Here is a 12832-nt window from a genome sequence, read left to right as displayed (position 1 = left end):
TATTTGCAGTTGTGAGTAGAATCCTATTAGATATTTATTAGATATGTGTTAAGTATAAAAAAAGATTGAGATATGCCAGGAAAAATTGGGATCACATCAACCACTTAAAGAGTCCTTGAACTTGTCAAAAATTATTTTTTCTCCATCTCCAGAAAACCTATTCTCCTTTTAAACACTTGCATTCACAGCGCACTGACTAAGGAATTCTCACATGTAACATACACTGCATGATGTAAAGAAAAACAAATGATACTTACAATAGACACATATCTTAATATCAGTTTGCCAAGTTTTCCTCTGAGAGACGCTGTCATTTGATAGGCAGTGCTGCACAGGCTGGGTGCTGCAGGGCCATTGTGTCCTATTGTAGGTCACAATGGAACTTAACACTTGACAGAGCCGGGGCTTGTTGTCAGGAGCTGAACTTGATCCTGTCAAGTTGTTCCCATTGAAGAGCTATAAAGAAAGGGCTTTGACCTCATGGCTGTGCAAGCTCTATATCAGCCCAAATATTAACTCTCTGTTCATGCATATATAAGAACTGCTGTAGGAACTTTGCTGGAAACCTGTTTTGTTTCTTTCCTAAACTCTCCCAAGACCTCTTTTTGATACCAGATAAGAGGATATAAGGCTGAAACACTGTGTGGCCGGTGTCACTTAACCTGGCAAACCTGCCCAGATGACCTGCCCAGCCGGCACAAATAGATATCTTTGTCATCCCCGTCACCTCTGGCATCTCTAACTGACGCTTGCCTTGCACACTGTTGCCCTGCAGACCACAAAAGGGGGTTCACATTACCCAGAGGGGCAGGTAACTTCAGATGGATAATCCTTGGTCTTGGTAAACCGGTCTTTTAACAGGACCTACTGTCTTAACCTGGCAACCCTGAGCCATGTGTCATTGTGTGTTGATTGGGTGTGCATGTGTGACTCCCCCTCATTGTCCAGCATGTCCAGTATTTCCACCTCCGTCTGTCAGCTCATCTGCTCCAGAGAGAGAGGGAGAGAACGAACAACAAAGAAAAAACTATAGGAGCTCTCCACTTCTTAAATGATTTTCTTGTCCAAACATCTGCAGCTTGTTAAACCTATAGGCCTTTCTCCTGGCTTTACAGGCATTGTGAATCTTTTTATTGTTTCAAGGGGAGATTTATGGCGTCAACACATTGTCTGTGCAGTCTTCTTGCTTTATTTTGCACCCGAATGGCCTCAGTAGATGTGCTTAGAAACACTGCAGGAATGTAACTCAGATGCCTCCTCTGATGCTTGTAAACAGACAGTTAGCAAACCCAGCAGCTCTGGCAGCTCATGATGCCACTCCCCCGCCTGGTTTGACCTGAGATGAACTCATGTGCCATCCCAGCCACCAGGCCGGCCTGGATTCTCCCACAGAGACAACTGTCTCCCTCTCTCTGTGTCACTCCTCCAGCCGCTGCCACCCTCTTGTCTCCCCGCTGATCCATGCCAGCCTCCAGCTTTTGTTTTTCTACCCGCCTCCCCTGGTACTGGGGGCAAGATTTACAGTGGAAAAATATAGTATATTTTTCTCCCCCCATGTTGAGCTGGTGAGTCTGGAATGTGTGTTTGGGCAAGATTTTGCGAGGAGTGTGAAAAAACAACAGAGCTGTAAACACCAAGGGTAGACCCAGACTGGCTTCTTTGTTCCAGATGTGGAGCAGGCGTTCACTCACTATTAGTGCAGCTCCAGCCAAAGCACTGGGCTGTAACCCAATACACTGCCACTACTGTCCCACTGGCTGTCCGTCAGCTGGGCCCTGTGCATCTGTGCGGACAGGTTACTGTGCCTGATTCTGCGCGATTCTGAATGAGAATAAACTGTGTGTGTGAGTGAGTGTGTCAACCAGTTAGAATTGGTACCAAATGCGCATTTGAGCCGCAACCAGACGACTGAAGAAGGTTGGAGGAGAAAAAATATATATAATTTAGACATATGACCGCCGGTTTCTCCAAATGAAGCCATTTAAATCAGATGCCCCGCGTGACACCGGGCTCAGGTTGCACCGGGATGGCTTATAGGCGTTTTACGTTTAAAGGATTCCAGAAGGCTTTTTTCCCCCTCCCAGAGTTGCCAAGGCCTCTATATTCAACCAATCAATTAAAAGTTTAAGTCTAACAGTCAGCGGCAGTGGGCGATGTTGCTGTCATCCGCTGTCTGGCAACAATTACGCCAATGATGAATTCAGAGCTCGAGCCAAAAGACCAGACACACTCCGGCGTTTCCCACGCATTTGGTGTTCACTCTGAGTCACTGCTAAGAGCCAATTGTTAGCGTGGCTTATTCATTTTTTTTCTTTCTTTCTTATTGATTTGATCACTGATCTGTGCTGTTGCCTCGCGCCCTCCGATCTAATTTTCTCGCCTTTCTAATTGTGCAAAAATGGTGACAAACACCTGATGAATTAGGTCGATTTAATTTTGCTTTTGAATCTACGACCCGATCCTCAGTTCTAATTGGTCAATAAAAACAGCGCTTTGAAAATACACCAAAACCATCCAGGTAAGCATGTGGGCTGTTAGAGGTTGTGCACGAGGGCCTGTTTTTACCGTGGAAATAAATGTTTCAGACGGAATTAATTAACTGGTGGATACATGGCCAAAAAATACAATAACTTTTGCTGAAGCATAGTTTTAAAAAAAAATCGGCCTAACATTTTCTTAACAGTTGCGGATTTTCATTTCAATGAATTTTACAAAATTGCTTTAATGGAATATTGACCTTCCTCTTAGTTCCGGCACAACCGGAAATTATTGATGGACGCACACGTTTATTTTATTAATCAAGCTGTATTTTATTTTCTTGTAGGCCGAACATACCGCACCTTCCAGAGAAGATCAAGAAAACTGAGATGAATTAAATCAGTCCAAGCTAACTGCAAGCATGAAAGTTTTCAACAGAAGCGTTGTATTTTCACAAGTAAACAACACCTAAATATGAATGTTTTAATAGCAGGATAATATTTCACATTGAAAATGACAATCCATACCTCGAAGACATTCATTCTAATTCATGTATGTGTTTGTGTGCGTGTGTGTGTGTGTGTGTGTGTGTGTGCCTGTGTGTACATGCATATGTAAATATGTATACATTTATATGTATATATGGTTGTGTATTTATGTATACAAGGTTGACATACTTTTAGAAATTGGGAAGTCATAATTTAATTTAGATCTTAACTAAAATCAGCATTAAAAATTGAAAAAATTACATATATGTCCATAAGCTCTCACCACAAAACAATTTATAACAACGTGAGACTCACCTTAAAACTGCCTGTCCACGTTACAATGCAATTACAGCAAATGTTTATTTTAGCAAAAAAAAATCCATTAACACAATAATCAATAAACCAGTCGCTCCAATTCATTGCAGACGCCTTTTCCATATCACAAAAAGCTAAATATAGAGGCAGAATAAATATCAAATGACACAAATAACTCAAAAACAAATTACTTGATAATAAATCATGCAATAAAAAGATGTTTTATTAATCGGCTAAGAAAGTGTGTCAACATTTTGATCAGTATGTGCCAAGAACTTCACACATGGGTGATGTTGATCATGTAGCACCTGTGAACTCTCTGGGCCCTCAGAGGCTGCCAGCACAGACACAACACAAGCACACACACACACGCGTATATATTAGCAACAACGTGGCTGCACTTGAGGAATGAGACGCCAGCCGTGCAGATATTCGTGCTCCTGGCGTCTGGAGGAAAGATTTGGGCCGTTCATCCTCTGCACTGTTCCGGCTCCTCCTCTGATCTCTCTCCTGAGGCAGAAAACAGTCACAGAAAAACATCAATTCTGTTGTTTGCATTGGCTTTGCTGATCCAAATGTACTGGGAAAACAGTCCCCTTGTGCAGTGGTAATGACACCTGCTGACCAATCAGAAGGAATAAATGGGGTCTGCAGGAGCAGGATATTCAAATCCAAAGTGTATAAAAAAAACATGCATAAAAAGCCGATATACATCACTGCAACTACGATGAATATTTCTGGCTTTCATGTGGTTATAAATAAGCAAAAGTTGTTGTTTTTTTTTTAGCTGTCTTCATGTTTCTCACGGCTTGTCCACACTTTGATTCTGTGATGAATTTCTGCTGGGATAATTGCGTGAAACCACACCTCAGCTTCAGAGCCATCACACTGCGCTGCAGAGATGGGACATGTGGGTCTTTATTCGCGTCTATTATGTGGTGAGCTGAGCCTGCGATAATAAATCCTGGCATCCTGTCGGGGTCGTGGACTGTCAGCCGGGCCTCAGCTCGGGCCCCTGCAACAGAGGCTTACTTGTAAAACATGATGTGCCGGTGGGGAAGATCACAGCCGCGGAGGCTGCCTGGGAATGTGCTCTTGGTTTGTACACAAAGAATGTTGTCGCTCTGCATCAGAGCTGCATGATGGACAAACTCGACTGGTGTGTGTGTGTGTGTGTGTGTGTGTGTGCGTGTGTATGTGTGTGTGTGTGTGTGTGTGTGATCACACCGAGAGCACACACCTGCGTCAGACACACCTCTGCAGACGTATGCCCAAGTGCAGACGCCAGTGAGTCTGGGCTGCATTCAGGAGTGTGACTGTTTTCCTCATCCCTTGGCGCGTATCATGAAGACTCATCCCTGCCCTATGACTGCAGGGCTCTCCTTTGTTCTTCACCCCTAATACACACACGATTACAAGCCTTAAAGAGCGCCTCGCTTTCTCTCCCTCCTCGTGCACCTCTTCTGCCCACACCTTGGATTTGCGCGGTTTTGACAGCACCCAATCCTCTGCATTCAGCTGCTGAAGCGCTTCACAAATGATCTGCTCGTGTGTCTCTGTGTCTCTGCGTCTGAACTGTGCGCCTGTCTTCATTCTGGCCTCCCTGGTCCCATTCATCTGTCAAAAAAGGCTGACTTTCCTGTGCGCTACGCCGCCTTTTCCCCACTCACAACGCGGGCCCTGAATGCCACACCTGCTCCCATACAGGAACAAAAATCTCACCGGGCGACAACTGTAAATGCCATTTTGCTGCTATGTAATGTCGCACTAAATTCCAAAAAGACATACACCCACAGCGCTGCAGTCTCTCATGATAGAAGTTCCCAGTGAGGATTTACAGCTGCGAGGCCTCATGGTGTGAACTCGCACCCACAATATGAAACTGGCCTCTCGGCAGGGCCTTTTTTATTGTAACTGAAATTTTACTATGATAATAATTTGTGGCTTTGTTCTGGCTGGCTGCTTGGCTGAGGCCTGTGGGGAATCGGGAAGCGGTCCAGCCCCTAGCAGGCCTTTAGTGCCGCTGGGTTCCCAGTAGTTGCAGGCAGGGTACAGGACATGACCAAAATGACGGGGTTGGACAGCGACTCAGCACCGCGCTCAACCCGCCAGACGCTCTGTTTATAATTTGCCTGCAGCCTGCATGTGAGGTGAACTCTGCAACACAGGGTGACTCTATTAGGCTTTTTTATTTAAAAATGCAGCCTTGGTAGGCAGGAAATCCACTCTTTTCTCCTCCCCGCTGTGTTTTTTCTCCACCTGTGGATTCACTCTGCGTGAGAGTGAGTCAATACGGGCTGACATACGGAGACAGGCTCGCTCTTTGAGCCCGCGGTCACCATCTGCCCCCCCACTCCCGCACTGTACCCACACGCACCTTGTGAGTGTTGCTGACTCTGCAGTCTGCGCCACAGCCCCGCCCTCTTTGGGCAGGTTTGCGTTTGCTATATTTTATAAACTCTGACATTTGCTTAGAAATCATCTGAATGGCATGCGAGCTGAATCTTTCTCTTTCATACAGAGCTGGAATCCTCCAAAACGTCCTCTCGGACCGAGACTCTTCTGTCTCCTTCAGGCTGGCTGAAAATACTCATCTTGTATATTAAAGCATTCATCCAGCTGCTTTTACAAAACGTGTTATTATATATCCTGCTGCACCGGTGCTATTTTTAAATTATAAGTTATTATTAATTGTTATTATATTAGTAATTAGTTACTGTGCATCAGTTACCCACTAATTTGGCTAATTTATGCGTCGAAAGCATTAATGAGGGGCCCTGAATGAGCAGCTCAGTCTGAAGCTGCCCTTCCTTGTGTTTGAAGATTATAAGATATATTTCATTCATGCGTTTTGGATTTTTCTGCAACAAACTCCATTAAATTAAATTAAAAGCTCCAAATATCAGAAAATGGTTTGTGTCTGTGTCACAGAGCGGGAAATTAATGTTTTACTGCACAGGTGAAAATTTGAAATGAGCCTGTATATCATCTTCGGTTCAAGGTTTATAATAATCTTGGCGAATTACTCCATTATCGAAACGATTATTCAAAGAACGGAATTTTAAAGGTGATTTTAATAAAATAAACAACATCAAATCTTATTGTATTTGAGTTATTAACCGCTGATGAGATTAGGCTAATGGGTCTAACTTTTATTCAGATTGTATGTGCTCCTGCTTGAGCCATTGCACTTGATAATTCCCCTTTTTCATATCCATAAAAGAGCATTGCGCACAGTTTTTGGCCTAATTATCGAACATTGATTCCTGAAACTCAATTAAATTGTCAAAATAACAAATTGGGTTTTTTGTTTGTTTGTTTGTTTTGCTTTGAAAAGTAAAATAAATTTATTTAGACCAGATTTCCCGTAAGTTACTAAATCTCCAAAAAATGCATGTTTTCAGAAAGTACAGACCATATTAAGTCTGCGCTTCAACGCATTTTGATTTGATGCGAAACGACTTGATGGCATTCTAACATCTCCTAGAATGAAATGTCCACATGACCAAATGAGAGATTATTTCATAATCCATGGAAGGAGGCCCCTGCTGGCTGCAGAGCTACATCCTGTATCATATGTTAATGAAGTTAATGGTGGAGCTCCGGTGACAGCTGGCTGCTAAAGACCAATCAGAGAGCTCGCAGATGGAAGGCAGTATGTTTGAGGCTCTGCAGGCAGGAGGTGTTTGAAAACCATGTCAGCTCCTCCAGTGATGTAAAGAAGGATCTCTTACTCTTTTATTCAATTTTTGCCTCCCGATCAGCCGCGGACATGCGCTCTGTAACTCACTGCTGCGGGAAGCGTTTTTTCGCGAGCGATGCGCTGGATTTAAGTGTGGATTTGCTCCAAGTTTTCCTCGCTGCCCGGCAGAACTCATGAAACCCTCTTCAGAGCGACGGGTTTATGGACTCGCGTATTAGCTAATGATGTCTATGGGTTTCATGCCTGACAGTCTGAATGCCTCAGATCCCGCCAAATCGGCCTTCCTAGAGTTTGGCCACGGACATCCGGCGCACCAGCAGCACTCCTCCGGACTCTCTCACATTTATCCCGTTCATGGCTTGCATGCTGCTGGGCATTCCCAGCACGAAAGTCCTTTTCCCGGCAGCGCGTCCTATGGCCGCTCTTTGGGCTACGCCTACCCCGGCACGGTGAACACTCATCCCCCGTCTGCTTACATGCCCTACCAGCACAGCAATCACAGCAACGGCAGCAGTCTGGCCCACAGCAGATTAGAGCAGACAGGTACGTGAGGACGTCAGATCGAGTCCGGCTGCACTGGTGTATCAGTAATGGCTGTAAAGTTCTGATTTCCCGTTATGGTCAAGCGTAATTACGCACAGGGCGCCAATTTCATTGACACTTCCTCGTTAGAAAAATAGCACACTTGAAAGTTTAGTAAGTAAACAAAAAATAAATCTTTTTTTCGTCACATAAAATGTCTTTTATTTTAAGTTGAATCATAGCATGGACGTCAGCAGGAATATCCTAACCCAGTCCCTAATGTCCAAACAAGGCCCAGCGTTCGAGCAGCGCCTCTCAGGGATGCTCCCTCTTCATGTTATATAAGGAAAGCACACGGTGCCATTGATTTTTATTGACCATAATCTTCTGCGGGTGAGGCTAATTAGGGCCCGTGTAGCCTGGGCCTACCTCAGGAACTCGTTTTTACCCTCATTGTTGGTGCACATTAACAAAACGATTCAAGAAAAACGGCGGTGCTTCCACCTCTGTGGGAGTTGTTCCATTCAAGTACGATTCATCTGGCATTCTTTGCTGTTAAAGTGTGAAGATAATATCATGGTCCAGGTCGCGTGTAGACAACCAGTGCTGTCAATGTCACGTGGATCCCTCCCTGAAACATTACGCCTAAACTGGAGTGACTTAATTTAACAAAATTATAATCAGACCATTTATGATCATTTAATATTTTATATTTAATATGATAAAGGATGATGCATAAGTCAACTACATTTTCTGCCTTTCAGGTCGTGCGACTTTTGTGTGTCTAGCTTGCAGTGCAGGGCCTGTCAGCTGCAGCATGGAACTATATTTCCTCATTTTACTCAGTCTGTTTAAGTCGTGTCTCTCGTGTCGTTTGAGAGAGACAGGAGGAGATCTGGGGAAAAAAAGCTGAAAATCTGTTCAAATACGACACAAGTTTGTCTTGATTTACGGCCTCAGGAGAAAAAAGTTCTGCATCAAAACTCCCCTTATTTTATCTCCTTTTTTTGTTCTCTACAAGATCGCGAGAAGTCCACGGTGATCGAGAACAGGGACCTTCGTCTAAATGGCAAAGGGAAGAAAATCCGGAAGCCTCGGACCATCTACTCCAGCCTGCAGCTGCAGGCGCTGCACCAGCGCTTCCAGCAGACCCAGTACCTGGCCTTACCCGAGCGCGCCGACCTGGCGGCCAAACTGGGACTCACCCAGACTCAGGTGGGCCTCCAGCTTCACCCAGCAGCCGAGCACGGGTCAGGGGAAATGGAGGGTGTGGGGTCGAATTTGTACTCAACTGTAGTTACTTGAGGAGGTTGTGCAAAATTATCTCACAATTATTCAGCAAAGCCTTCCAGCCCAAAACACCAGGCCTGCAATGTTTAGTGGCTAGAACTACTGGGCAAATATTTTATACTGAAAAGTTCTGAATTAATCCGTCTTAAAGCAGACTGGAGAAAAATATTAGCGAGACAAAGTGGATGATGAAGCGCTTGAAAAGGAAACCTCTTATCTGCTGTGTTATTAAGGATCACGGCGCTTCTGGAGATCAAATGGGAAACCAAATTGTTGTGATTTGTAACTGGATCCTTTAATGCATGGCTTATTTACTATGCTTAATTTCGTGGCTGTATTTCCTTTGTCTGCCCTGGTCCTTGAAGTGCTCTCAGTGAATGAAGCATGACCGCAATTACAAAAATATCATGAGAGAGAGAGAGAGAGGTAGAGAGAGAGAGAGAGAGAGAGAGAGAGAGAGAGGGAAAGAGCGATATCAGCCATTACAGCCTTGCAAAACAGAGCTTGTCAGCTGTTTCCAGGTGTTTGGAATAGTTTAATCTAAAATTTTAGAAGCTTTAATTTACTTATGCACTTATTCCGAATGCGTCTTCAGTGTGAATGAAACGTTTTCAAATGTTGAAATGATTTGTAATTAGTAAAAACAGATTAAATCCATTCTTAAAATAAATAAAGCAGCAGCAGTTTGATTGAAGTGCACAAAAAACATAATTCAGGAAAATTAGAACGGTTTTTTTTTTCAAATGAGCCCCTCCGTGTACTGAAATGGGCAGTATGGGGATCATTTCACGTGCGTGTGTGAAGTTATTCTGGAGACAAACAGATGCACGTGTCCCTTGCAGCTTGAAGTTGTCAAATGGGACAAAATGAGCTCATCAGATGTCGCCTTGCTCTTTCTCTCTCTGCATTACAAGGGGAAAAAAATCAGACAATCAGATGGACTCAGCTGCCTCTTGCGCGTTTTTCTTCATCCCTCAACCTTTAGCTCAACAGCTCTCTCCCACTTAAACGCTGCCTCTCCCGCTCAGATGTTTATTGAGTGACTCGTTGGCCCCTTTGATGCAATTTCTGAAAATTCGCACCATTGTTCTCGTGTAAAAATAGACATCTTGCTTGGAATCAGCAGAAATCGCAGTGACCCACCGCAGCGCGCTTTGGGCTGTTTTTATTTCGCAACATTTTTAGCCGTCGGATTGTTGCTGTCATGCTCATCCACCGTTGGACTCATAAAACGGCGAACAATAAGAGAGCTCAATTTTAATGGATTACAAGTGCCACTCAAGCATGAGGCTGAATGGCTAACAAAGCGCCAGTAGTAGGCCTGGGATTTGCAAAAACAACACAGAAAAGATGAGAGTTATGAGGAGTTTTCCCTTTTATTGCTCCCAAATGTTCAACTTCAAGCCAATTCTGAAAAGTGTATTTGAGTTTAATTGGGGGAAATATGCTCATAAAAAGCCCTTCACAGTGTTATTTCCTTTGTATTGCTGCTGATTGTTAACCGCAGTGACAATTATGTGCATTTTCTCTTTTTAGGTGAAAATATGGTTTCAGAATAAGCGCTCCAAGTATAAAAAGATCATGAAGCATGGCAGCGGATCAGAGGGAGAACATCTCCACAGCACTAGTTCCATCTCGCCCTGCTCGCCCGGGCTGCCCCAGCTCTGGGAGGTCTCCATGGCGAACAAAGGAGCCCAAATGCACCCAAACAATTACATGAACAGTTTTGGTCACTGGTATCCAAACCACCACCCTCATCAGGACGCGATGCCCAGGCCTCAGATGATGTGAGCGGATTGTTTTGTCGGCGTGGCGCAGGCCAGGTGCTCGGGCCAGACTACACTGAGCCTGCTCTCAAGGCCTCTTCTCCGAACTGATTTGAGTTCAGATGTGTGTTTGATAGAACTTCCGTGTATTTCATGTGCGTTTTGAATTCAGTTGTCGCTGCAAAATTCAACCAGCCATTAATTTTTTTTTTTTTTTTTTTTTTTTTTTTTAGATTTGTTATAATGTCGCTGCAAATTCTGCTGCACGGCCGTAACTCACCGAAATGTCGACTTAGCGTGTGCAGTTTAACAAGAGACTCTGGATAAAGACATTTTTAATGAATATATTGTGTGTGGGGGGTCTATTTTATTAGAAAAAGAGTTTCAGCTGCATGGTCCAACTAATGCTGCGAGCATATGCAAATAAATAGCTGTTGGATTGACGCTCTGTGACGTATGGATAATTTCTTGAGTGACATGTTTGTTTAAATTTCTGCTTTTTAAAAACATGTAACTGTTTACAGAGAGATTAGATTAATGGAACCTCAACTGTGAGACTCAAAGTAAAAACCTTCCTGATCTGTGGATAAAATACAGTTGCTCCAGACTGTAATTTCATGTATGGAGTTCTGTTACCCGCCACAGCTCCGCCCGTGCTAATTCATGGCTGGGTTATCAGCTGTCTTTTGTCCTTGCGCAGCGCCGAAAACCTGCAGATCTGCATGGATTTCGACACTCATGTTTTGGCAAAACATTGATTCCAATTTAGGATTTAAAAAATGTTTTTCTTATATTTTAACCAGTCTTAGGAACATTGAAGCCAACAGAACACCTCTGTTCTGACAGTTCCCAGCATGGCGAACCAAAGGGATGCTGGGTGGCACCATTACGCACGGTGGTTGTGTACAGTCTAACTTTTACGCATGGACAAATTGGAGTTCTTTGAATGAACACAGTTTGATATTTCACAGAATGACATATTCTGAAATGTCAGGCTTTTTTGTTTTGCATTATTTGAAACGAGCTCTTTTTTTTTTTATCAAAAAGTACTTTCTTCATCTGAAGCAACATCCCTGTTTTTCCACCATAGAGGGACACATGCCGTGAGCCAGCATTTTAATGACGTTTTCCCTCACTCTCGTATCGAGTGAGCCCAAACAGCAACCCCGCCGGTTGTCACAGTGAAAATGACAAATAGCCATGTTACTCCTCCAAAAACTGCGCCTGATTTATGGTCGTTTGCGATGATTTGCACATTCTGCCGCTTACACAGCTTTAAACACAGAGAATTAGTTATTTATATCTCTCCAAACATACATCTTTCAGTCTTGGCTGTGGCTCTTGATTAAATGGGGTGATGAGCTCTGATTAATGACGAATAGTGCGTTAAAGAAACATCCAGTGACCTCTTTTTATCCGTTTCATTCGTCACCCTGCTGTCTGGGCTCTCTGGCAAACATTAGATACGTACAATTTATCTCACGTCTCATTGTGTGTGTGTGTGACACACACACACACAAACACAGAAAGAGAGAGAGAGAGAGAGAGAGAGAGAGAGATTAGAAAAAGAACTAACCAATCATAAATATAGTTTCTCATTCTTATATTACTACTATTAATGAGATTTACATCTATTAAGATACAGGTGTATCTGTACACACATGATGTCATTTTAAAGGGTCATGATGTCCAGTTTTCAAGGGTGTGTCAGACCTCATGCTTAAGCTGAGGCTTCCTAGCACAATGCATGCAAAAAAAATAGTTTTAACCATGTAGCTTAATGGCAATAAATTAACTGAACTTTGATTGTGCATTTTTCTCACAGAGGTTTGGTACAGCTGTTATTTTAAAGATCAAAATATACTGTTTAGTAACAGCAAAGACACTCTGGATGCTCACACATATTGTTGCATTCAAAACTAACACGCCATTCGCACTCCTAACGACATTCAAGCTGCCATGACCGCCACATCACCAGAACACTCGCTCAGACAGGCTTCGACAGTCTGGTCTTACCTTAGTTAGAGAAGTGCAGCCTTGTTCAGGAGGTCCAACGCCTGCAGTGGTGTCTCCCTGAAGAACAAAGCCACATCAGAGCCCTGTGTTTTTGCTCCTCCAAGCTGATTTTCTCACATAGCGACAAGCATTGTGTTACATTAACATTTCCATCTTTATATATATATACACCCTCGTGCCCTTTTCCTCATTCCTGATCATTATGTGCCTTGTTAAACATGTGGGCCCTGGGAAAGAAGAGGCGAGAATTGTTG

General features: G+C 43.5%; 1 protein-coding gene across 1 annotated transcript; it reads left to right on the top strand.

The window, feature by feature from the left end:
- The first annotated feature begins 6952 nt into the window (after window positions 1-6952).
- On the top strand, window positions 6953-10779 carry dlx4b (distal-less homeobox 4b). The gene is made up of 3 exons (XM_041962771.1): window positions 6953-7527; window positions 8528-8721; window positions 10333-10779. The coding sequence occupies exons 1-3, from the start codon at window positions 7206-7208 to the stop codon at window positions 10585-10587; spliced, it is 771 nt and encodes a 256-aa protein (XP_041818705.1). The 5' UTR covers window positions 6953-7205; the 3' UTR covers window positions 10588-10779.
- Window positions 10780-12832: the final 2053 nt, after the last annotated feature.

The sequence above is a fragment of the Chelmon rostratus genome, chromosome 21 (genome assembly GCF_017976325.1).
Source record: "Chelmon rostratus isolate fCheRos1 chromosome 21, fCheRos1.pri, whole genome shotgun sequence".
Taxonomy (NCBI): Eukaryota; Metazoa; Chordata; class Actinopteri; order Chaetodontiformes; family Chaetodontidae; genus Chelmon; species Chelmon rostratus.
Note: the sequence above shows the minus strand (reverse complement) of the source record. Positions and strands in the feature narration are given on the sequence as shown.

What these genes read in the sequence shown, in the direction of transcription:
- dlx4b (XM_041962771.1), top strand. Translation starts at nt 7,206, where the DNA reads ATGATGTCTATGGGTTTCATGCCTGACAGTCTGAATGCCTCAGATCCC. An exon ending in CAGCAGATTAGAGCAGACAG is followed by an intron (nt 7,528 to 8,527) that starts GTACGTGAGGAC and finishes GTTCTCTACAAG; the next exon opens with ATCGCGAGAAGTCCACGGTG. An exon ending in TGGGACTCACCCAGACTCAG is followed by an intron (nt 8,722 to 10,332) that starts GTGGGCCTCCAG and finishes TTCTCTTTTTAG; the next exon opens with GTGAAAATATGGTTTCAGAA.